The sequence below is a fragment of the Trachurus trachurus genome (genome assembly GCF_905171665.1).
Source record: "Trachurus trachurus genome assembly, chromosome: 8".
Classification (NCBI taxonomy): Eukaryota; Metazoa; Chordata; class Actinopteri; order Carangiformes; family Carangidae; genus Trachurus; species Trachurus trachurus.
In genome coordinates, this window is record NC_139905.1 from 7,089,000 (window position 1) to 7,111,650 (window position 22,651).

The window sequence follows — 22,651 nt, forward strand, 5'->3', positions numbered from 1 at the left end:
TTTATTAATTTTATATGTTAGCATTTTAGCTCAAGCTTCCAGGTCATGTCATGTCCAGATCAATGGACTCAAAATCAGTTTGGGATCATAGTACTCCACTGGCTGTGGCCTAGTGCTAATGATAATGCTAAGACAGCTAACTCACCACGGGCCCAACAGCAAATTCTTGCGTAGAAGCTCCATAAAGCCACACACATTACAACAACAGGCAGCGGCTGTATCCTATTCATTTCAGCAGGGAATTTTTCATGTCTGTGGCGGCGGCCATTAGCCCTGCACCTGTCATCACCATGGCTACCAGAGAGACCGCACAACTAGCTAGCTGTTCCTTCACGTGAAGTAAACAATGACCAAACCAACTTTACCGCGAAGCCATGACTGGAACAAACAAGGTCAGTCTCATCTCATAGTTGTGTGGTGTTGAAGAGAAAGGCCTCAACTTATTTACACCGACAAGATACTCGGAAGAAAAAACAGTTTGTAGGAAACACACAAGCTGCTAATTCAAAGTTAACTTGTAAACACACTTACCATGAGCTGAACTCCAACAATGGCGGCGCCATGCTGAGCCACATCTCTGTTTATTAGCTCACTTTGGTTGTGTTGAGATTTAGAAATGTCCGCTCCTTTTAAACAGTCCTTCACTGGGGCTTTTGAAAAAAAAAAAAAAAAGTCCGGCTGGGTGGACAGGTTCCTGCCGTAATGGGCCCGGCTCAGTAGTCCGACACAGAGAGGTTGCTAGGTCAGCTAGCTCACAGTTCAAACAGACAATTAGGCCATGCAATGACCGGGCTATGCTAATGACCTGTCAATCACGCACCAGGTAATACCCAGGTAGTAGCAGGAGCCATATTTCTAGCTTTCCTGTCCGTCAACTATTACCAAGAAAGAGGGAATTACGACTAATATGAAGTCAATGAAATTATTTTTTTCATCATTGAATACTATTCTGCATAATTCTGGTTACCTTTTTGATTTAATGTTTGAAAATAATATTAAGAAAAGTGGCGTTGTGTTTCCCAAGAGCACAAGTTATACAGTATATTCAGGTTGCTTTGTTTTGTACATGATCCCAAACACAATGAGTTTATTTGCAGAAAAAAAAACAGCACAGTGGAGAAGCTGCCACATGCATGTTTTTGGCATTTTGGATATGAAAATTTGAAAAATGACTGAAATTATTAACATTTTGTTTTGTGTGTGGATCAACAAATCAATCAGTCGCCTACTTGTTTCAGGTAAAAAATATAAGAATTCTTAAGACTTGGGCCAAAACTATCAAAACAGATCAGGTAAGACCCCGTAGCTCCCCCAGTGGCTTGTACTTTCATCCGAGCTCAGACCTCAATGTATGACCAGGGTTGGTTGGATGCAGTCCAGATCCTTTTACTACATGTCTACCTGTCTCTTAACAATCTAGGAGAGGAGAAATCTCAGGAAAGTAGCTTGGTTTGTATTATCTAACATGCTATGAATTTCAGGCATTGTTTACTGTGAACTCATATGGCCTTTAGAAAACATCTGTCTCTCAGCTAAGATGCATTTCCCTTCAGCAAGCCAAGGAATTCCCAAACAGATTCATATAGTGCTCATGTACTGTATTAGACAGGACAGTAGGAAGACATGCCCTAGATACGAATTACAAGGAGAATATTGTTTGTTATACACAACCCCATATTGATCCAGTCATGCACAGGCAGCCTCCCCTGAATTCACACAAACACACCTATACATACGCACTACGCACACACATGCACGCTGGCATCCTTTGCTCAACTACTCAAAGCTGCTTTAATTTCAGAAGAGAGCTAATTGCAATTAAGATGCATGGGGTGTCGAGCTGGAAAGTAAAAGGAAGTAATCAGTGTTGATTATAGAGCCTCAGCCTGATCAGAGTAAATCATACACTGTGTGCAGTTCCTGTGTGCCTGCCTGTGTCTGAGTCAGGCATGACACCGGAACAGAGCCTGTTTTTAGTGTGATTACGTCCATGGCAGCACTACTGACTCCAGCTCTCTGCCAGATTTGAAAGGATTACGACACATGTGACACAGAGAGGCTGACCTAATCATGTCTTGCCCGGAGATGCACATAGAAGATGTTTTATGGCTTCAAAAATGAATCTACCCAATGTGGCTGCCAGCCTGAAATTAATGGTTTCCTTGCCAGTTGCTTTAGTTTCATAATCTGAGTTTGTTTTGTAAACTGCTCATTATATCCAGAGCTCTGCTACTGTATATTAAGCCTGATTCATGTATGTAAACAAAGCAGAAGCAAAATGGAACTGTAAATGATTAAGCTGTCTAAATGTGTCTTTTGGGGATAGATGAAAATCAAGCTGTGGGGCTTCTGAAAAACACTGTTGTATCTTTGAAGCTAGTGTGTTAAATGATCATTTGCAAGTCTAATAGATCTGTTCCTCTATGTAGACTGTTTGGATGGTGTTAAATGATCCAAGCTGAAGTACATAACCCTGTATTGATCCAGTCATGCAGAAACAGCACAGTGAACTGTGGCAGTAGCAACAGTCAGTAAAACCAACAAAGAGATGCTCATGTAGACACTGTGGTTTGAGGGATATTTTTACTGCACATAACACGTCTTCCTTAACAGATTTAAAGAAACAGTTAGACAGTTTATATCAAAATGAAAGCATGAAAATACTTTGTTACATCCCCTGTCAACCTATTGTATTTTCTCATTTCCAGACTGCATACACTGTATGTTTGGAGGCCATGTTGCACTAGCAGCAAACAAGACACTCCAGTGAAGCAGTCCTGGGATAAAGTGCCTTGATCATGAGTGTGCCTCAGCAGAGTCCGATGGGTGTGAGTAGAGAGTTATTCATTCATCTTCCTCAACCTCCTTTTTTACAGCACATCTGAGGTTTCAGACTCACTCCTGTGACATCAGAGCCTCTGGGCATCAGCAGCTCATTGTTTTCAATTTGAGACCCAATAGAGAAAATGTATACCCTGGCCTTATTTGCTTAATTTGTAATAAGATACAGTACAGAGATAGAAGGGCAATGTAGGAGCAGACTTGTGGACATTAGCTAACCAACACTGACACCTAGTGGTTCCCAGAGGCAAATCATTTATAGAATAATAATCTTTCAAGCAGGTCAAGGAGTTGTCATTTTAGTCCCATAATAACTATAGTATTGACTTACATACACACACCAGTTAGCTCTACAGAATAATATATAAAATAGTAGCAACAACATGATCTAATGTAGCCATAGTTGGCATTTTAATGATGCCAAAGATTATGTTAAATCTGAGCTCCTTTAAAACATTGGAATGATGACATTATTTGGCATATTCAGGATCTATATAATACAAGCATAACACATACACATGCTACTGTAAAAATGTTGTTGTCATTAAAATTGTTTGAAAATAGCTGAGCGAAGGCAACATCTTCATGATGACATGTTAAGTGTTGGTGATGATTAAGGTTCATGTTACAGTGAGTTCATTTTCTGCTTTGTTTGTGTGCCTGACTTGACATGAAGCAGGAAAAAACACAATGCAAAGAGAGCTGGGACCTTGGGCATAAACAAAGCTGTCATGCTAATTTCAAGCATGATCGATGTGTAATGGGTTTTAGCACACTACTGCCTCATTGCCCCCACAGCAAAAATAAGTGCTACCACGTGTGAGTTTTTAAAGTGCACGTGTAATTATTCAAGCCCCTCAAATGCTATAGTAGTGGTTTCTCTTAATGAGCACAACATTTCAAAAACATTAAAAAAATAACTGACATGAGACACGAGGAGAACCTCCGACAGAGCTCTCTTGTTGTTGTTTCAATCGAGGAGGTCAGGGTATTTGTCTTGGCAGTATTGGTAAAAGTCGAAGTCCTCGACAGTGAATGGGATATCCTTCCACTTCTTCACAGTTATCCTGCCATCAGGTGTCTCCAGAGCAAAATTCTTGATGGCTAGATTGGGCATCAGGGCAATTTGCTTGTACTTAATCTCATATCCCCACTCCTGTGAATTTACATAAGAGAAATAGTCAGCCGCCAACATACAATAAGCACCCATATCAGCTCTGTTGGTGAACTTCCTTGAGAAGAGCAGGGCCTCTGTTTGAGCTTTAAATTAATGTCTGGTAAAAGGTCAGTTGTACCTTGTTGCAGTTGCCATTTTTGCAGCTGATAATGCACCCTGGCTCCCAGTCCTCAAAGCTCCTGGGAAGCCTCACCTGTGCACCAACTTTGTAGTGTCTCCTGAGGACAAAAACGAGCCACAATTAGACCAGTTATTTGGCAAACGCTTTAGCTGTAATACACTTTGGATTACCTCTACCACTACTTAACAAGAAGTTCAACTTACTCAAAGTTAGTATTGACATTGACATAGTGCGCATTGTCAACAAGTTGAATGTCACTGCCAGAGGCCACAGACTTGAAACAGTTTCGGCACACAAGCTGGATATTGGCAGCAGCATAACGACTTCTCTTCTCTGTTTTGAGGGTTTCTGCAAATTTACTGCAAAGAAGGGCCTGTGTCTGTAGCTCCATTATCTGGAGACAAAGAAGAGTGCAATGTGATGCTGAGCTCTGACAGTGAGGAATAATAAGATTGAACAGAGTACTGCATGCTCACCTTTTTGCGAAACTGTTGGTCGCTCATATCTTGGACCTTAGCAATGGCTTTTCCGGTCAGCTCCTCCAGGTACTCATTGGTGAGCTCTCTGCGCTCCTCCCGCCCCCCTCGCTGGGCAACCACTGAATACTGGCTGTTTTGTGCTCTGGCACGTCCACTGGCCTGCTGCTGAGCAATCTCATTGGTCAGAAGTCCATAGCGCACCACCAGGTTACATTCTGGGATGTCAAGTCCTTCTTCAGCCACGCTGGTGGAGATCAGAAGGTTGAGAGAACCCTGGCGGAACTTGCGGATGGTCTCCGTCTGCTCGTTCTACAAGGAAAGTTTGGAACAAGATGCATGAAAACATTCCCATAGTGAAGTTGAAATGATTTTGAAGGACTTCATAGGAGATCATCATATGCCAAAACACACCTGTGTCATGTGATTGCTGCCATTGCCAGCCCCAGTAAGGATGTCTGCCTTGATGCCGGCTCCTTGTAACGATCTGTTGTTGAGGACCCAGTCATTTAGACATAAGGTGCTTCTTCGGGTTTTACTGAAGAGGATCCCCCTCGATTGTTTACCTTGGTCAAACTGTTTTAGCAGAACACCCTCAAGTTTGCCCATCTTTGGATTCTCAAAACGAGAATCCCCTGCAAGTTGCTTCAGCTCCACCCGATTCTCTGTGTAGCAAAGACAGTGGCATATAACGATGTAGTAAAAATTACATTGTAAGCATTGTAAACTCATTCACCTGAACATATCTAGACAAGTGATTAAACTTCTGAGTTTTCCCACCTTGGAAGAGTCCCACCAGGAAGAAGTCTGTTCCATCGATGGCTGTGTTTGACTTTTTGCTGTAAAATTCCTCTAGTGAGCAATAAGCATCAATCATTCGCAGGGTGTCATTGACGAGCAGGGCATCGTTGTACTGTCTGAGGTGGAGAGCACATTGTGCCAGCAGCCTGCTGTCCTCTCTTACCCCTGATCCAAGAAAAACACCATGAATTATATGTCAACAGAAACATTTGATTTACATCTAATTTGCCTCACCCTGTCACAAAGACAAATTAGGTCTCCCTGGCATCACAAGTGAACACCCTTAAAACAACTTCACTTTCTGGGATAAAAAAGAAAACTGTTCTTACCTCGCTGCTCTAAAATCACCACATCTGCCTCATACTCTTGGGTGCCACACTCTCTCAGATTGAAGTCTAGAGGTAGGTTCATGTACCCATGGATCATCTCCATCATACGCTTCAGCTGATCCCCAAATGGATCCTAAAAGACGATCAAAATATTGTGTTTTAGCAACTTTATAAGTGGTGTGATGACATAAGACTTTGTTTAAATATGGCACAATCCCATTTAAGGACTTGGTTGATATAATCCCATTAATTTTAGTGTCCCCAGGCCAATTCAGAAGATTTTCTAAATTCTATAAATAGTGGTTTTATTGTTTAAAAGGAAGAGTCTATTTGGCTTACCATTGGCCTTTTGTCCACAATGTCAAATGACTTAATGGGCCTGGGTACCTTCTCCTTCAATTCAGGAGCATAGTTCTTGGTTGAAACTATGGCTGAGTCCAAGTTGGCACAAATCTGAGACGGAAGAAGATGAAGAAGAAAGAAGTTGCGAGAGATTCGACAGATCATTTCAGTGGCGCGTATGATAAAAGACAAAGACATGGATGCTCACCTGCAGGACATGCTCTACAGCCTTGTCCAGGATCTTTGCGCCTCCTGTCCCTGGTGATGCGGTGAGACCCAGGATCTGTGGTAGGCGGCCTTCTCTTTTCAACTTCTTCTCCACATAGCACCTCATTATCTTGTTGTAGGCTGTCTCTTTGTGGGTGTGGTGACACTCATCAATTATCAGTAGAGTGATATCTGCAAGGACCCATAAAGAGTCAATTCACCTTGTCATCATAACAACATAATCAAAGATGTGATTAGCAGCTTAGTTCTACTGACCTGAGAGCTCGACGTGTTTGGTGTCTTCCGTGTTAATCAGAGCGTTGTATAAGATCTGTGCCGTGCAGATGACCACATCTGACTTCTGCACCACTTTTCCAAAGAAGTCCTTCTCATCACTGTCTCCACTGATTGGTATCACTGTGTAGTCAAGGCCCAGGTGAGGTCTGAACTCTTTCTTGTAATGTTGGTCCACAAGGTGAACCTGCATTGTAGCACACATTGAAAACATTGGGTAACCTTTAGCCACACTGGTTGTTCAATGATCCGTAACTGTATTTGTTATTATCCTGTACTTCTGTATACCTTGTTCACCAGGACCACCACCTTAGCCCGAGTGGTGGTCTCCAGATGTCTTTCAGCCACATACACAGCAGCACGGGTCTTTCCACCTCCTGTCGGCAGCCAGATGATTATGTTCTCCCCCTGGAGAGCCCTTTCAACCACCTCCTTCTGGTACGAGTACAGTTTAAAATCTTCCATCCTTAACGTTATTCCTGTTTGACAACATATCAGAATGACACAGAATCCAACGACTGCAAGACAGCAATGAACACTGGATTGTACATCAGAGCTGTTTGAAACATTGACAACACGCAATCTGGCTCTATCTGAGTGAACCGAGAGAAAACAAACAAGCCTTTCTGCACGCTGAATAAATAGACCACTCAGTGTCATTTATCCATGAGCTGTTTGAAAAGAAGTTGGCCTTTATTAACTCACCAGTCCGCTGTGGAGAACTGTGTGCTGCCGTCAGCTTCTCCTTGTCCACTATCAGCACATACAGTGGCTGCAGTTGAGTTTTAAATTCCCGTGATCAGCTGTGAGACGTCAGGAAGGGAAAACGAAAGTAAAGGCTCCTGTAACCGGGAAATGGGGCCCTGATGAAGGAGGCTCTGCAGGTCTGACATACAGTTGGTATTATGCAGTGACAGGAGAAGTCTGAACTACAGTGACATAAAACATTATCTGCCATAATCCTTTTTGGTGATGAATCCATATTCAAGCTCATCTTCATATACTATAAATGTGGTATTGATTCTATTAGAGGCTACAGCTGTCAGCTGAGGTGTTATCTTGAGGGCAATGAAAACGCCCTCAGTTTTTGCACACACCCTGACTGGGCCCCATGCAATGAAAAAAGCGAAACCTACGGCCTGTTAACTGTTGAGGGAAACTCCAGAGCTGTTTAAAGCTCACTCCTTGTTATTCAGACACTTGTATTAACTTGTGTTTTGCTGAACTTGAAAGTGAAAGGGTTCATCCATACCAACAATGCACAATGGGTGTCATTCAAAATAATAAGTAAAGTATTATATCTTGATAAATGAACAAAGTGGGAATGCTTTAAAATAGGAGTTGAAAATTGGACTTTATCCCGTCTGCTAACACTTGTTAACAGCATACTACAGTCTTCATGTGTCCATCCATCCACTGCAGAGCTTTTCACACACCAACTGTAAAATCTCCTAATTCCTTTCTGGAGGGTTTTATACTGTATGCCCTATTCCTGACTCTTCTCACTGCTTTTCCTTTCACCCCATACAAAGCTCTACTCCTCAGCATTTGGTTTGTGCCCCGTTCCCCCCCTCCTCTTTCTTAGAAATTATTTTTCTTCAGATCAGTCTTAAAAGGTGACCCCTCAAAACAAAGCTGTGTCTGCCAGCCCAACCCTCAGGACAAACTTTATTTTACATTTTCAGCTCCATCAGTGACAAGGCTCTATATATAACAATAGCTAAAACTTTATCATGTTTTTGTTGTTGTTGGCATACAGTTGGTGTTCTGCTGAACATTATGAAATCATCCTGTGTTTTTGCACACATCCTGACTGAGCCTTATTATGCCATCAGAAAAGCGAAACCTACAGTTGATTCAGAGCTGTTTAACCTGTCTTCTCCTCACCCCTGGTTAATCAGAAACTTTTTCGGTTTCAATTGCAAGTCAGTGTTTTGCTGGACTTGCTGGATTAATCCAATGCATAGTGGTAAACATTCAAGGAAATATAATAATCATTTTTTCCTCACACCAGTGGTTTTTCAGTTTCTTTAATGGAGAAACAAAACAAAGCTGTGTCTGCTAGCACCACCCTCAGGACAAACTTTATTTTACATTTTCAGCTCTAACAAGCAAAATCATTTGCATGTTGTTTGTTCCACTCAGACATTTTGTTTTCCTTCCAGGCAACCATAGAGACGTGAGACTCCCTGAAGTAAGGCCGTCCATTCAACTGAACAATTACTGTGTTTTTAAAGCAAAGCAAACTTCAAGTAAGTCTATACTGAAAACAACACAACCACATACAGTAGAAATGACAGCCACTGTGGGTGAGCTAAACCTTTTTGTCTTTTGACACCTTAAACTGAAGCCTCAAGAGGTAAGTGTTCTGTCAGGTGCAGTTGCTGCTTTCAATGATTTTGGTTTGATTTCTTTTGGGAAGGCTGCCATCTGCTGGAAATTAAGTTAAATTCAAAAAATCACATCACAATGACATGAAAAAAGAAGACTATGACAATTAGCTGTCCTCATATTGGTCCACATCTGAGCTAAAGACGAGTTTGCATAGTTAACAGTTAAACACTGTTCTTAACTAGTTGTATCCACTCTAAATGTATTTATTCTGTTTAATTAATAGGAGTCGTAAGGTTTACAGGACGCATGTTTCAGGATAGTGTCAGCACTGTTGTAAATTTCACAATAGATAAATGACCAAGTATGAAGAATTAAGTGTAAAATATGGACATTTTGTTTGGTATCACATAAAACACTAGATTTTCAACACAGTTCAACAAATGCAATGGGCTCTTTGCACAGCTCCACTACTTCCTGAACTTAATGCTGCTCCTTTGTTTCCTGTCTTACATTATTGGACGAATTGATTAATCCAGGTGTGTCTGAGTGAGGAGTCACAATGGTCACACACACCTGGATTAATCAGTTTGTCCAATAATGTAAGACAGGAAATAAAGGAGCAGCATTAAATTCAGGAAGTAGCAGAGCTGTGCAAAGAGCCCATTACACATACAATCAATTTAAATGTGTAATACGAGATACAAGATTTGTAAATAACCATGTACAATTATAGGCTTCATTTGACCTCAGACATTTTGATTCAAGACTAAAAGAAGCTGCACAAGTTGAAGTCAGAGTTGTAGTTCAGGGCATCAATCATTAGCCCTATCGGGGTCATTCCTATGTTCCCACAGCCCTATGTTCCCACAGCCTTATGTTCCCACATTTCTAACTTTTGTTGTCACTGAAAATTAGGCCCTATGTTCCCACAGCCCTTTGGTCCCACAATTGGTTGGGTTTAGGCAATGAAGAAAAGAGTTGGTTAAGTTTAGTTAAAAAAAAAAGACCCGGTGTAGAGGCTAGACAGGCCAGATAGATAGAGTCCAGATAGGTAGAGAGAGTCCAGTGGGAACATAGGGCCTAATTTTGAGGAAAACCTTAGAACTGTGGGAACATAGGGCTGTGTGAACATAGGACTGTGGGAACATAAGGCTGTGGGAACATAGGCATGGACCAGCGTATCTCCTCTGTAGAACGTGAAAATCAGAGAAATGTCGCTTTTATTTTGAAAAGAATAACACCGTGACAGGAAACATGTCTTACCAGCTGCGTACTACAGGTGCTAACTTGACCAGTGGTGAAACGTTGCATGTGGTTCCGCCGTCTCCACAACAATAAACAGCGTTTCAAAGTGATAAGAAACCCGCCGGCTTCGGCCCATCCGCATCATGTCCAGCATCCAGCTGCTCAGGGTGCTGGTCAGCGAGCGGCTGTCCGCGGCCGCAGAGGAGATCTTCGAGGCGGTTCAAAAGACCATCGCGGGCTACGAGGAGGAGATCCTGCTCTCCAAACGGGAGATCCACCGACAGCACAGGATGCTGCAGACAGTTTTCAAACCTGAAATAAAGATCAACAAACTCCCAGGTTTGTGCATCGCGAGAATGCACTCCCATTCTCGCTTCTTTTTTTTCTTTTTTTTTTGCTTGCTTGCTTTTTCCGTCTTTCACCATGTGTGGTCATCAGACATCAGGCTCTGACTATGTCCTGAACCGCGATCATTATGAGTCCCGTTAACGCCCACCCTGCTGCTGCAAATGAAGTGGTGTCAGAAATATGTAGTGACTTAACTTCCTGTAGCTGAGCCCTCGGTCTCCATAAACATGACTGCATCATTGAGATAGCCTGTTATTAATGTGATTAATGTTAAAGCAGGTTATAATGCCTCACATTAACCAGGCCCTTCCGGGGTAGGACGTCATACCTGCTTAATGCAAGCCAAACTCCATGGAAATGTCTACTAATTCTTTTCTTTTTTTTTCTTGATTATCGGCGAATCTGTATCCGTGATAGGCTCTAGTTTAACTTTTATTGTTGATTGCAAATGAATAATTTCGTATTCGGCAAAACGGAGATTTACCCAAGTGCTCCAGATTTACAGTAGAAAAACCTCACTGTATCTGGTGATTATCAGCGGTAACTGATTTTAATCACTAGCGACAATAGGCAACTACTGTACTGTCTATTGATGGCCTATATGTGTTATGTGGAGCAAAAATAAAAAGCTATTAACAACTCAAACTGACACTGTCAACCTTTAACTTTGGTTTATACAAGACTGTAAATATTTTGAGGTTTAACTCATGATCTGATGTGACTTAAGTCGTACTTGTGTTAATTTATTTACTGAGATGTGATTGAAATGTGACATAAATCGGTTTCAGTTCAAGGTCTTTTACAGATATTTTGATAATGCTTATCAGGTTGTAGGGATGATGTGATCACTAATTCTTTGATCAGGCGCTGAGAACTCTTAACTGACCAGTTTTTCCACATATACAAGCATCTTCACAAAGTTGTCTCAACAGACTACCGTAATGTGAAAAATAAGAGTTAGAAAAAAAATTATTGTGATAGGCTAGAAATGTAAAATTATTGTTTGTTGGAAGTTTGAAGATATCCACAATTCTTGTTATTATTTTGTAAATCATGACTCTAAAATACATTCTGTTGTGTTTTGATTGATTTTCTGTTTATTCTTTATTTCTAACGGCAGTAATTGAAGTTATCACCTCTGTTTTTTTCTGCAGACCAACCACAGCTGGCTCTCTCTGTCTGGGACGAGGGGTTCCCCCCTGATCAGCAGCAGCAGCAGGAGGAGGAGGAGGAGGAGGAGGAGGAGGAGGAGGAGGAGGAGGAGGAGGAGGAGGAGGAGGAGGAGGAGGAGGAGGGGCAGTGTGAACCGGACTGGACCTCGGCTCTGGAACAGGAGCCTCCACAGACGGAGGAAAGCCTGGAGGAGCCTCCCAGTTCCCACGAGAAGACGCAGCTTGAGGAGCTGGAAGAAGACAACACCATCAGCATCATCTTCACACCTCCGTACGTGAAGGATGAGGTCGACCAGCTTGAGTCCAGCCGTCGCAGCCCTAAAGCCGAGGGAGGGGATCCGCTACCGAGCACCTCGGCTGAGCTGGACCAGACGAAGGTGGAGGACGATGACGAGGCGTCCTCCAGCTGTTCTGTGACTGACGAGAGCGACGAGGAGTGGAGGGGCAGTGACGGGTCTCAGAGCGACGACAGCGACGTCGAGGACAAATGGAAGAAGCAGAGGGAGCCCCGTCTGCCGATGGCTCCGAAACTGCACCCGACAAAGAAAAACAAATCACGAATCTGCTGCAAAGTGTGTGGGAAAGCCTTCCACGCCACCGTCTCTCTGGTGAATCACATGGACATTCACCCCAAGGAGGCGTGCGGTGTCTGTGGGGAACAGTTCGAGACAGAGGAGAGTTTTACAGTTCACGTGAAAACACACGTGAAAGCTGAAATCTGCAGCGTTTGCGGGAAATGTTTTGGGGCGTCCAGCTCTTTGGAGACGCACATGAGGGTCCACACGGGGGAGAAACCGTTCAACTGCAACGAGTGCGGGAAGTCCTTCAACTGTCGCCACAACATGAAGAGACACATCAGGATACACACGGGGGAAAAGCCGTATCCCTGCTCGGTCTGCGGCAAATGCTTCAACGACTACTCCACGCTGAAACGACACCTGCAGGTCCATTTGCACAAGAAGAACCTCAACCCGAACAGCACGTCCGCAAACGAGAACGAAAGCGGCAACGACAGCGAGAGGAAGATCAAGAAGGCCTCGTCACCGAAGAAGCAGCAGAGCCGGACCATATGTGAAGTGTGCGGGAAAATGTTCCACTCCATGGTTTCCCTGGTGAATCACGCCAAAAGCCACGCCACAGACCTCTGCGGCGTCTGTGGGACGCACTTCGATTCACAGGAAAACTTAAAACTTCACCTGAAAACTCACAAAAACGGGAAGGTGTGCGAAGTGTGCGGCAAGTGTTTCGACAGTCAGGGAAGCCTGGAGATGCACATGAGGATCCACACGGGGGAGAAGCCGTTCCTCTGCAGCGAGTGTGGGAAGTCCTTCAACTGCAGACACAACATGATGCGGCACATCCGGACGCACACGGGCGAGAAGCCGTACCTCTGCAACGTGTGCGGCCGGTGTTTCAGCGACCACTCGACCCTGAAGCAGCACAGCAGCACACACACCGGGGAGAAACCACACCGCTGTGGGATCTGTGGGAAAGGCTTCCACAGAAAGACTTATGTGAGACTTCACATGAAAAGCCACACAACTGAGAAGTGACTGCTCTGTTAATGTGGTGATAACAGCTTCTTTTACTGTGCCAGTTTTGCCTTTTTCACCTCAGAACTACAATATTATCCTGACTCTTCTTCATCTCTGGTCCTGGATAGACTACAAACATGTTTACACTGTTACCTGCTCTTATCAGTGCCATCTGTAACATGAGGTGATGCTCATAGTCACCACACAATAAAAATACTGAAGGTTTAAAGGTGTAAAAAGATCTTTTAGCCACATGGGGGCAGCAAAACAATCTGTGAACTCAGCACACAATCACCTTGTTAAATCAACAAGACAAAAAAAGAGGGAATAGAGATGGGTTTTAATGTGTGTGTAAATGTGAAAATGTGTTTGTTGATCACAGCGCTCACACATTTTTAATTTGTCATCATGATGAGAGTTAAAATGCTTCTCAAAGTTTAGTCTGTTCAATCCAAACAAACTTTTCCCAGTCTTGACTAACAGTTTGGCATTAAAAAGGCCAGACTAAGGTATTCTATGTCTTATTTCTTGCTGATAAATCCAATGTTAGATGCACTTACACACTGCTGCATCACATCCTATGAATATATAGTTTCATTTTGAACTAAAACGGTTCAGTAATGTCCTCAAGCAGCTGCTCCCTTACAGAAAAACCACATGAACTTCACATGTGGTTTTTCTATAAGTGCCTCTGTGTGTGTGTGTGTGTGTGTGTGTGTGTGTGTGTGTGTGTGTGTGTGTGTGTGTGTGTGTGTGTGTGTGTGTGTGTGTGTGTGTGTGTGTGTGTGTGTGTGTGTGTGTGTGTGTGTGTGTGCGCGCGCGCAGGCTTATGGCCCATTTCAGAATTGCGGGTACATTTGAAGTTTAGACAGACAACAAAAAATAAGAATCATTTTTTCCATTAAAACGTTTTCATTCTCATAGAGAATACTTTAAATGTAACATTTCCAGCATTTTCCAAGCTTACACCTGCAAGATTTTAAATATTTAATCTTAAAATCAGCGTACTCACCGTCAACTCTGTTGCAAACAAATTAGGGTAAATATTAATATTACTCAAATGTAATACATTTTAAAACCATGTCTTATAAGATAACTTGTCTTTACTAATTCAAGTTTTGTAAAATAAAGACTCTTTTTTCAGGAGTAAAACACGTTTAATTGAAAAGTTGCCAAGACGGTTTGCATTTTCTCTAAATATAACTTTAAAAATTAATGAAATGCTTTAAAATTTTGTGTAGTGAAAAAGTTAGTTTCTGGTATGTAATTATCATTTTTTGAAACAAAACCTTGAAGAAACAGAGTTGACACAGTGATGTTAACTTAAGTCACTATAAACGACTGTGTGTTCATGGTGATGAAGGACCATGTCTCCCAGTTGTTGGTGAAGTTAGAGGAGGAGGATAAAATCAAGTGTTTGAGACATTAATTTAGTTTTTTCGTCCAATTTTTGTTGATCAGTCCAAAAATACAGATTATAACCAGTGTCTGGTATTTTCTTCAGAGTTTCCTCCTCCAGTCATCTTTTTGACATTTGTACAGTTAAATAGATAGTTGCAGAAGTAGAGACAGGTCAGAGCTCAGATTCATGTAACATTACATTACTATTGATGCTAAAGAGATGCCAGTTTTGGTCATTTGTATACACTGTCTATATTTCTATCTTCATAATGTTGCTCAGAATTTTTTTAGAACATTAAATTCTTACTGTAACACTGTAAATGATTTGCAGAATGATTATGTGGTGTGGAATATACTCCATTATGATGATGGTCGTATACAGAAGATAGAGAGTTCTCACTACAGCTCAGTGTGTGCTGGTGAACACACAGGACATTTATTTTCAATCCAAACCGCTGTCTGACGTCTGGATCTGAAGTCATCAGAGAGTCAGATAAATGTGTGTTGGTAATGCAGCTTTACACACAAACACACATGCAACAGGTTGAACACTCATGTCACTGGATTGAACTTAAGTTCTATCTATCGCATCTAAACTTTTATGCAGCTTCCACTTGTTTCCATCCTTCACTCTTTTTCATTTTTCCACCTCCTTAAACTACTACTTCATACAAAAGCAAGGTACGGCCTCCCCAATCTAAACCTGAGCGGTGTTTTTCTGTTCAACTTGAGTGCTAGTCTCAGCTTGTCCATAATGAACACCATGTTCAGGGATAAGGGTGTCCATCAGTGCATGTGGCACCAGGACACCCTAGGCCAGAGGTCGCTGATCGACTTTGTTACATCTCTGATCTGCGTTCTGCGCCCCTCTGCCCTTAAAGGGATATTTCAACATTTTGGCAAATTTGCTGTAATCGCTATAGTCTTAGGGCTATGTTTGTTACCTTTAATTGTTGGTTCAAGCTATTTTGATCGGCAGGGCGGAGTCGCGAGCTACTCAGCTAACGCTACGGACGCCTATGGTATTTGCTGCTTTCCCTGAAAACTCATCAAATACACAATCCAACAACTCCAAAACACTCTTGTGGACAAGTTGTGACCTGCACATTCACCACGCTATGAGATAATAATGGAATGTTAAATGCAAAGTCACTCTCGTGCCGAAAAGAGACTGCTTGCCAAAAAACTGCTTCCGACGGGAACATGCATCGGCTGCTTTGCATAAATTTACCTTGAAAACGACTCCGTCTCGTAACGTTCCGTTATTATTTCATAGCCTGGTGAATGTGCAGGTCACAACTTGTCCACGAGTCACACTATTAAGAAATAGCTTATCTTTTCACCGATGGCCTCATTTGCTGGTGTAGGTCATCCAGAGATATCAGGAGAAACAAGAGACTTTTGTATATCCAGTTGAAAGTTCTTTGTAGTTGCTTTAAATGTCTTTTGTGCTGCAATTTCTACTGAAACAATCTTGATTTTTCTTTTGTTGCATGGGTTTAGAACATTGAATGAAGAATGCCATACTCAACATTGTTTTTGTAAATGTAATAATGATATACATAAACCTTTAATAGACAAAGAGAAAACAAAGCTTTGTGTTACAGTGAATTAATAGTTAGACGTACTGTAACGTGGTGAATCCTGTTGGAGGACAGTATCTGATTTGTCTCTTCTTCCTCCATTTTATTTTTATCCTTCTTTTTCTCTTTACATGGAGCAACTGTCTATAAGTTGACATCTCTGTCACTATTAGACCCTCTCTTTACAGGTTTATTACTGTAAAGAGATAGATTAAATGCGAAAAGCTATTCACTACAAATAAAACAACACACAGTCAAGCCACAAAATTAAGAAATAGACCCACATGTATAAGTTGTGATCGTTCATGATGTTTGTCTGCTGACTCTACATGGAGCGACTGTCTTTGACATCAGTCATGCTGACATCTCCGTCACTGTTCATCCTGCAACGACATACACAGGCCAAAAACTTGTCTCCAGCTCCTTTCCTACTGAAAACATACAGAAACAAGTCTGCAAGAGGACTGAGCCTTACAAAAGTGACAGAAACAATCCTGAAGGTATCATTAGTCCTCGCGTCTTCTGTGAACTGATAAATGACGGCAGGCAGGAACAGCAGTGTGTAAATAAGCAGCACCAAAACCAAAATGGCCACAATTCGTCGTTTTTCTTCAGGAGGGACACTGATGGCTGCAGACAGAGCTTTAATGGTCCCAAACAGGAAGAATATGAACAGAGGGAGTGGAAGGAGGAAGAAGACACCAAATATGATTTGCAAGGCCTTCTGAGAAACTCCAAAACTGAAGAAAAAGAGAAGAGGAAAGATCCAGACCACCACACAGACCAAGACAGAGGTCTTGATGTTTCGTCTGAAGCGGTACCACAGCGGCCAGGCGATGACCAAATACCTGTAATACACAGACACACAGGTCGTCTTTGTGGAGTTTGATTCTGAATTATGATAAAATAAAATAATCAGACAGAGAAAAGCTACACACACTTTGTAAACTGATAGCTACCTTTCCAGAGCGACACACACCATGAATCCAACGCTGGTCATCACACAATAACTGTAAACTGAAATTAAGGTTTTTGTGATGATGAAAGTCTTCGGTGTTGCCATATCAACGATCATGGTGCAGAGCTGAATGATGTCAGAAATGAGAAGGTTGATGATGTAGATCGGAGCCACGTGATCCTTTCTGACCTGCAGGAAAACATTGAGAAGAGTAAACACTGTGGTTGGAAACATGTTGTGAGCTGATGATTTTATCTTGTTCTGCTGAAAACTGCACTCATATGTCATCAAACTCTTCCTCAGTCATGTACTGAGTCCTCACCAGAGAGTAAAGTTGGCGGATGGCCACTAGAGCCAGTGGCAGGCTGATAATGATGATGATGCCCATCATCACATTCCTGAAGAGTGAATATTTCATCATGATTCTGATGATGTTGTTGATTCTTCTTTCGTAGTCTGACTCGATGTTGCTGTTATTGTAGCTTTTGTCCACTGAGGTGTTGTTAATGTGGAAATCTTCCATATTCCTATCAAATCTGTTGTTAGAGAGAAGAGCATGTATTTTAATGTAGACCTCACATCGTTCAGTGATAATACTAAAGCTGTGAGGTGAATCTGGCCCGCGGGTCTATTCGGTAAAAGTGTGAGGTCATCCCTCACTACACTAAACTACACACTATCAACCTAGAATTTTCCGTATGTTAGGATATTGATCTTGATGACAATTTATAGGGATATTTTAACATTCTGGCAAATTCGCCCATTGCCATAATCCCCATCGTTTTAGGAGTAGGTTCGTTACCTTTATTTGTGGATGCACGCTGTTTTTAGATCAGCGGGGCAGGTGTAGCAGTGAAAACTCATCAAATACAAAATCCAACAACTCCAAAACGCTGTTGTGGACAAGTTGTGAGCTGCACTGCACATTCACCACGCTATGAAATTATAAAGGAACATTATGAGACACAGTTGTTTTTGAGGTAAATGCAAAGCCAGTGTATGTGCCGAAAAGAGACTGCTTGCCGAAAAACGACTGCCCCCGACGGGAACACACATCGACAGCTTTGCGTAAATTTATCCGGGTTGACTACCCGGGTCAGCTTGTTCTAATCTCTAACTGAGAGGTTAGACACAGTTGTTATGAGGTAATCATGGACAGTCTGTAGATTATCTGCAGTAGATTCATACCAGTCCTCCCCCAGATTGGATAGACAACAGAGACCACTTCACATTACAGAAAAAAAAAAAAAGTTTTAGACATTTTGAAAAATGTCCAATGGAAACAACAACAACAAAAGTGAATGCACTATGTGTGTTCTGAGAAATTGTAACTGTTTTTATTTCTGAGAAATAGGAAGAGATACTGGGGTTATAAACAATTTCCTTGTGCAGTGTCACGCAATACAGATGTTATCTGTCAGAACATGATTTGGACTAACTTTTTAGCAGTGGCTTGAAAATAGACACATGAAAACTAGTTTGAATTTGAACTTGCAGAATTGCTAAAGCAGTTGCACAGTGCCAATCAATGAGGATTTTCCTTGAACATTTCATTATGCCACACTATGTTCTGCTTTATTCAGCAGCATTATGTCACAGATGATTCATGAAAACAATTTGGGGAAAAAATGAAAAACAATTTGATCAGATTTTAAATAGTGTGACATACAGAAACGTTACCTTTTGAAGCTGCTGAATCACCACCTGGATGAGTTTCTTTTAGCAGAGTCTGTTGTTTCTCATCCACACAGTCTAATAATGTGAAATTGAGCAACGCTGCATGATAACTCATGACCTCCCTTCATGATGTGATCTCTGCCTCATCTAATCTTGACCACTGACGAAGACGGATGTAGTTTTCATGTGAATTCAATGCTGGGAGTCACATTCATAAACTATAAACTTGTAGATGCTTTGCTTCTCTATGTCTGTGTCTTCATCTATTGGTTTTATTGTAATTAGAATAAAAGTTGTTTTTAATGTTGCACTGATGAGAAAATATTAGAGAGATTAATCTGAGACAAATGTTGTCAGAAAGGAGAGTGAGGAGTTGCAGCTCAAATTTAAACAAGCTGAATCTTGTTTAGTTTATTAATAAACAAGGCAGAAAGAACTTACAACAAAAACTACAGTTCTAGGTGTTTTTTTTTCTTTTTTTTACTTTTTTGTAAATGAGATGCCAGTTTTTGTCATTTGATATAAACTGTCTGCAATTCTATTTTCATAATGTTTCTCAGATTTTACACACATTTTTCTCACTGCAGTGCCATATGTGCTGGTGAACACACTCCAGGAGGTCACTCCATTTTGTTTTAAGTCAAAGAAAAACAAATCACGAATCTGCTGCAAAGTCTGTGGGAAAGCCTTCACCCCACCGTCTCTCTGGTGAATCACATGGAGATTCAACTCAAAGACGTGTGCGGCCGGGGTCTGTGGGAGATGCACATGAGGATCCACACGGGGGAGAAGCCGTTCCTCTGCAGCGAGTGTGGGAAGTCCTTCAACTGCAGACACAACATTGTAACACCCTTTAGTTACACACACAGTGTAATCCCCAATATTTCTAGTTTAACCCATAGACTGTAGAAAATAAACCATGTTGAGATACAGTCTGAATGAGTTTGTAGATGTAGTTCCTTTATTTCACCAGCAGGGTGCGCATTCCTCACACAAGCGCCGCTGACGCTAGTAGTTCCTTGCTTCGCCTGCTTGTTTTCTTCACTGATGCCGATGAAGACAGACACACTACAGCCAAGAGAGAGAGTACGCTAATGTTAATAACTAGACAAAAAGTGGCTAAATCTTTATTTTGTCTTGAGTTATTCATCCCGTGAGGTATACGAAACCGTGAGGAGGTTTTTGGAGTGCCGGACATTACCGTGTTGTTGTGTTTTTGTCGAGAGAAAACTCCGGTGAGTAGCAACCATTAGCGCTTAGCATAGCATGCTAGCGGCTGCCGACCACGGCTAATTACTCACTCATTTCATGAATAAATCATTAGTATGTGTCGTTATGTTTCTGAGAAAATATTTAAAACCAACCGGAGGTATATAAGAGTATGTACTGAAGTTGAGAATGTGGTTAATTTTGTATTTTTGTGTTGAAAATTATCAGTGCTAAATCTATTGCTATATGCCTCCTGCTATTGCTAAATGCTAGCTAATGCTAAACAGCTAATAACAAGCTGTTTTTGTGAGCTAAAACACGTGCAGCTGTGTGCATTTGAGTTATTGAGGGACAGTAATTCAATGAATCATTCTCAAACATGATTGATATGTGATTTAATTCATATTTTGTGTGCACTATGCGGTGGTAAAAGCTAAAAACAGTTAAAAACATTTTACATTACACACTTTTGTGTGTGTTGGCTGTTTAAAAAATAATTTTATAGCTGATATATTGTCAATGTGAATGGTCAAGTCCATTGATGTAAGATTAGAAAGAGATACTGTACAGTTGATTTAGATAAATGTATAAAAAGAGATTACTAAGATATAAAACTGCTGCTCTATGCAGGTTGGTATGAATCAATTCTGATGGCGAGCCAGGGCCCAAACCTGAGGAATATGGAGCAGGACACCGGCTTACATACACGGAGGGTGTGACGTCGGAAACAGCTCATCGTGCATCTGGAGAAAGCACATCTATCACATCATACAGATAAGACACAAAATCACACTACCCGGGTGGTAGATGAACAGTTGCACCACCATACATTAAAAGACTAACACACAAACTGTGGATACTGACTAAATTGGACATTTGACTCTATTTTTGGGACTGTATTGGACTTTGTTTGTTCGTTATTTTGGGCCCATATTTTTTCTATTTCATTTGCACTTTGAACAACATTTTTTTCTATTTCATTTGCACTTTGCACAGCGTTTTTTGTAAGCTGTAAATCTGTTAATGTTGTTGTAACTGAGGTTGTTGGATGGTAACTTCCAGGTTGATTTAACTGGGTTTTTGATACATAGAAAAAAATATGAACTCAGTCATAGCTGAACTAATTCAGTTGTTGGTATTCAAAAGTGGCTTTCCTGCCAATAAAGAATATTTTTGTTACTCTTTTTCTAAACTGTGGTCCATGTCATATACAGCAGTGGTTCCCAAAGTGGGGGGCGCATAGCCATTGCAGGGGGGCTGTGGAATGAAAATCATGTGCGAGCCGGAGCCCTCCCGTTCACATCATCGCATTTGTCAATCGTGGTGTTTTATTTTGAAAATCAACCGGATTCTGTTTCTTTGTGTAACTTCCTGTCTGGCTTGACACGATCGCTCGCGGCTCGCACTCAAAACAGACCAGACGCCAAAATGATCGCTGCAGGGCACGAGTCGGCTGCGGGGCTGCTGGTGTGAACGACATAATCCGTTAACATCGGCGCCGAAAGGAAACTTGCTCCGCTTCTCTGTGCTTCGTGGCTATTCGTGGCGCTTCCGCGGCCAGTGTGTCCCCGGTAGATGCGTCTCCATGCCGGTCGGCCGACGGGCGCAACTGCCCCTCAGCTCTGTGTGTGTGTTCATCGCTCAAAAAATCGATTTAAAAATCGTCAAAAAAGATATTGCGATATTTATGTGAATCGATTTTTTCTCCCACCCCTACTGTTTAGATACTGACAAATAGGCGCACACACAAGCTGGAAAGTTTGTTGGCTCATCTGACAGCTGTCATTTGGGAGGTGAAGGCAGGGTTTTCCCTTTATTGTCCTAACTTAGACTGAATTACTACAAACACACTACTGTAGGCTGTTATGAGCAGCAGGGTCAAGTTGAATACTGTTACACACAAAAATAAAAATAATTACACTGTTCAGGTGCTTGAAAATACATTGACAGCAAAGAATAGCCTACTGTTCAACACAGGGCGGAAATCAGCCAAAGGGGGGGCCCAGCAGGAAAAGTTTGGGAACCACTGATATACAGTATATCCTCCCTGAGCGAAACTATATCTTCTGATTTTGGCCTAACCTTTAAAGTACATGATAGTCACCTTAGCTCATGTACAGTAGACATGCGTTACAACATGATGCGACACATTCGGACGCACACGGGCGAGAAGCCGTACCTGTGCAACGTGTGCGGCCGGTGTTTCAGCGACCACTCGACCCTGAAGCAGCACAGCAGCACACACACCGGGGAGAAACCACACCGCTGTGGGATCTGTGGGAAAGGCTTCCACAGAAAGACTTATGTGAGACTTCACATGAAAAGCCACACAACTGAGAAGTGACTGCTCTGTTAATGTGGTGATAACAGCTTCTTTCATTGTGCCAGTTTTGCCTGTTTCACCTCAACATTTTTCACCAATCACATTACAACTATAAAAGTGCATAGAGTATCTGCTGTACAATTATTCATCTATAGCATCATGTCGGCGTGCTGGGTCAGGCCACCTCTTACTCTTACTCTGCCTCCGAGATTGTTTTTGCTTATACTGGTTTCTTCACATGATTAGCCACAAGTGTGATCAATTTTGAGTTGTTGTGT

General features: G+C 41.8%; 2 protein-coding genes across 2 annotated transcripts; both read right to left on the bottom strand.

Annotated features, from left to right (window-relative positions):
- Window positions 1–2,642: 2,642 nt before the first annotated feature.
- Window positions 2,643–7,409, bottom strand: dhx58 (DEXH (Asp-Glu-X-His) box polypeptide 58). Its single transcript, XM_083976419.1, has 12 exons — window positions 7,294–7,409; window positions 6,877–7,067; window positions 6,571–6,775; window positions 6,296–6,486; window positions 6,085–6,198; window positions 5,746–5,878; window positions 5,396–5,581; window positions 5,030–5,280; window positions 4,616–4,927; window positions 4,343–4,533; window positions 4,137–4,236; window positions 2,643–3,997 (listed from the first exon to the last, which is right to left on the bottom strand). The coding sequence occupies exons 2-12, from the start codon at window positions 7,051–7,053 to the stop codon at window positions 3,812–3,814; spliced, it is 2,046 nt and encodes a 681-aa protein (XP_083832545.1). The 5' UTR covers window positions 7,054–7,067; window positions 7,294–7,409; the 3' UTR covers window positions 2,643–3,811.
- A 9,122-nt stretch (window positions 7,410–16,531) lies between these two features.
- On the bottom strand, window positions 16,532–17,687 carry LOC310989816 (G-protein coupled receptor 4-like; the record flags this gene model as incomplete). Its single annotated transcript, XM_083976967.1, has 3 exons — window positions 16,532–17,054; window positions 17,166–17,353; window positions 17,487–17,687. The coding sequence occupies 3 exons, from the start codon at window positions 17,685–17,687 to the stop codon at window positions 16,532–16,534; spliced, it is 912 nt and encodes a 303-aa protein (XP_083833093.1).
- Window positions 17,688–22,651: the final 4,964 nt, after the last annotated feature.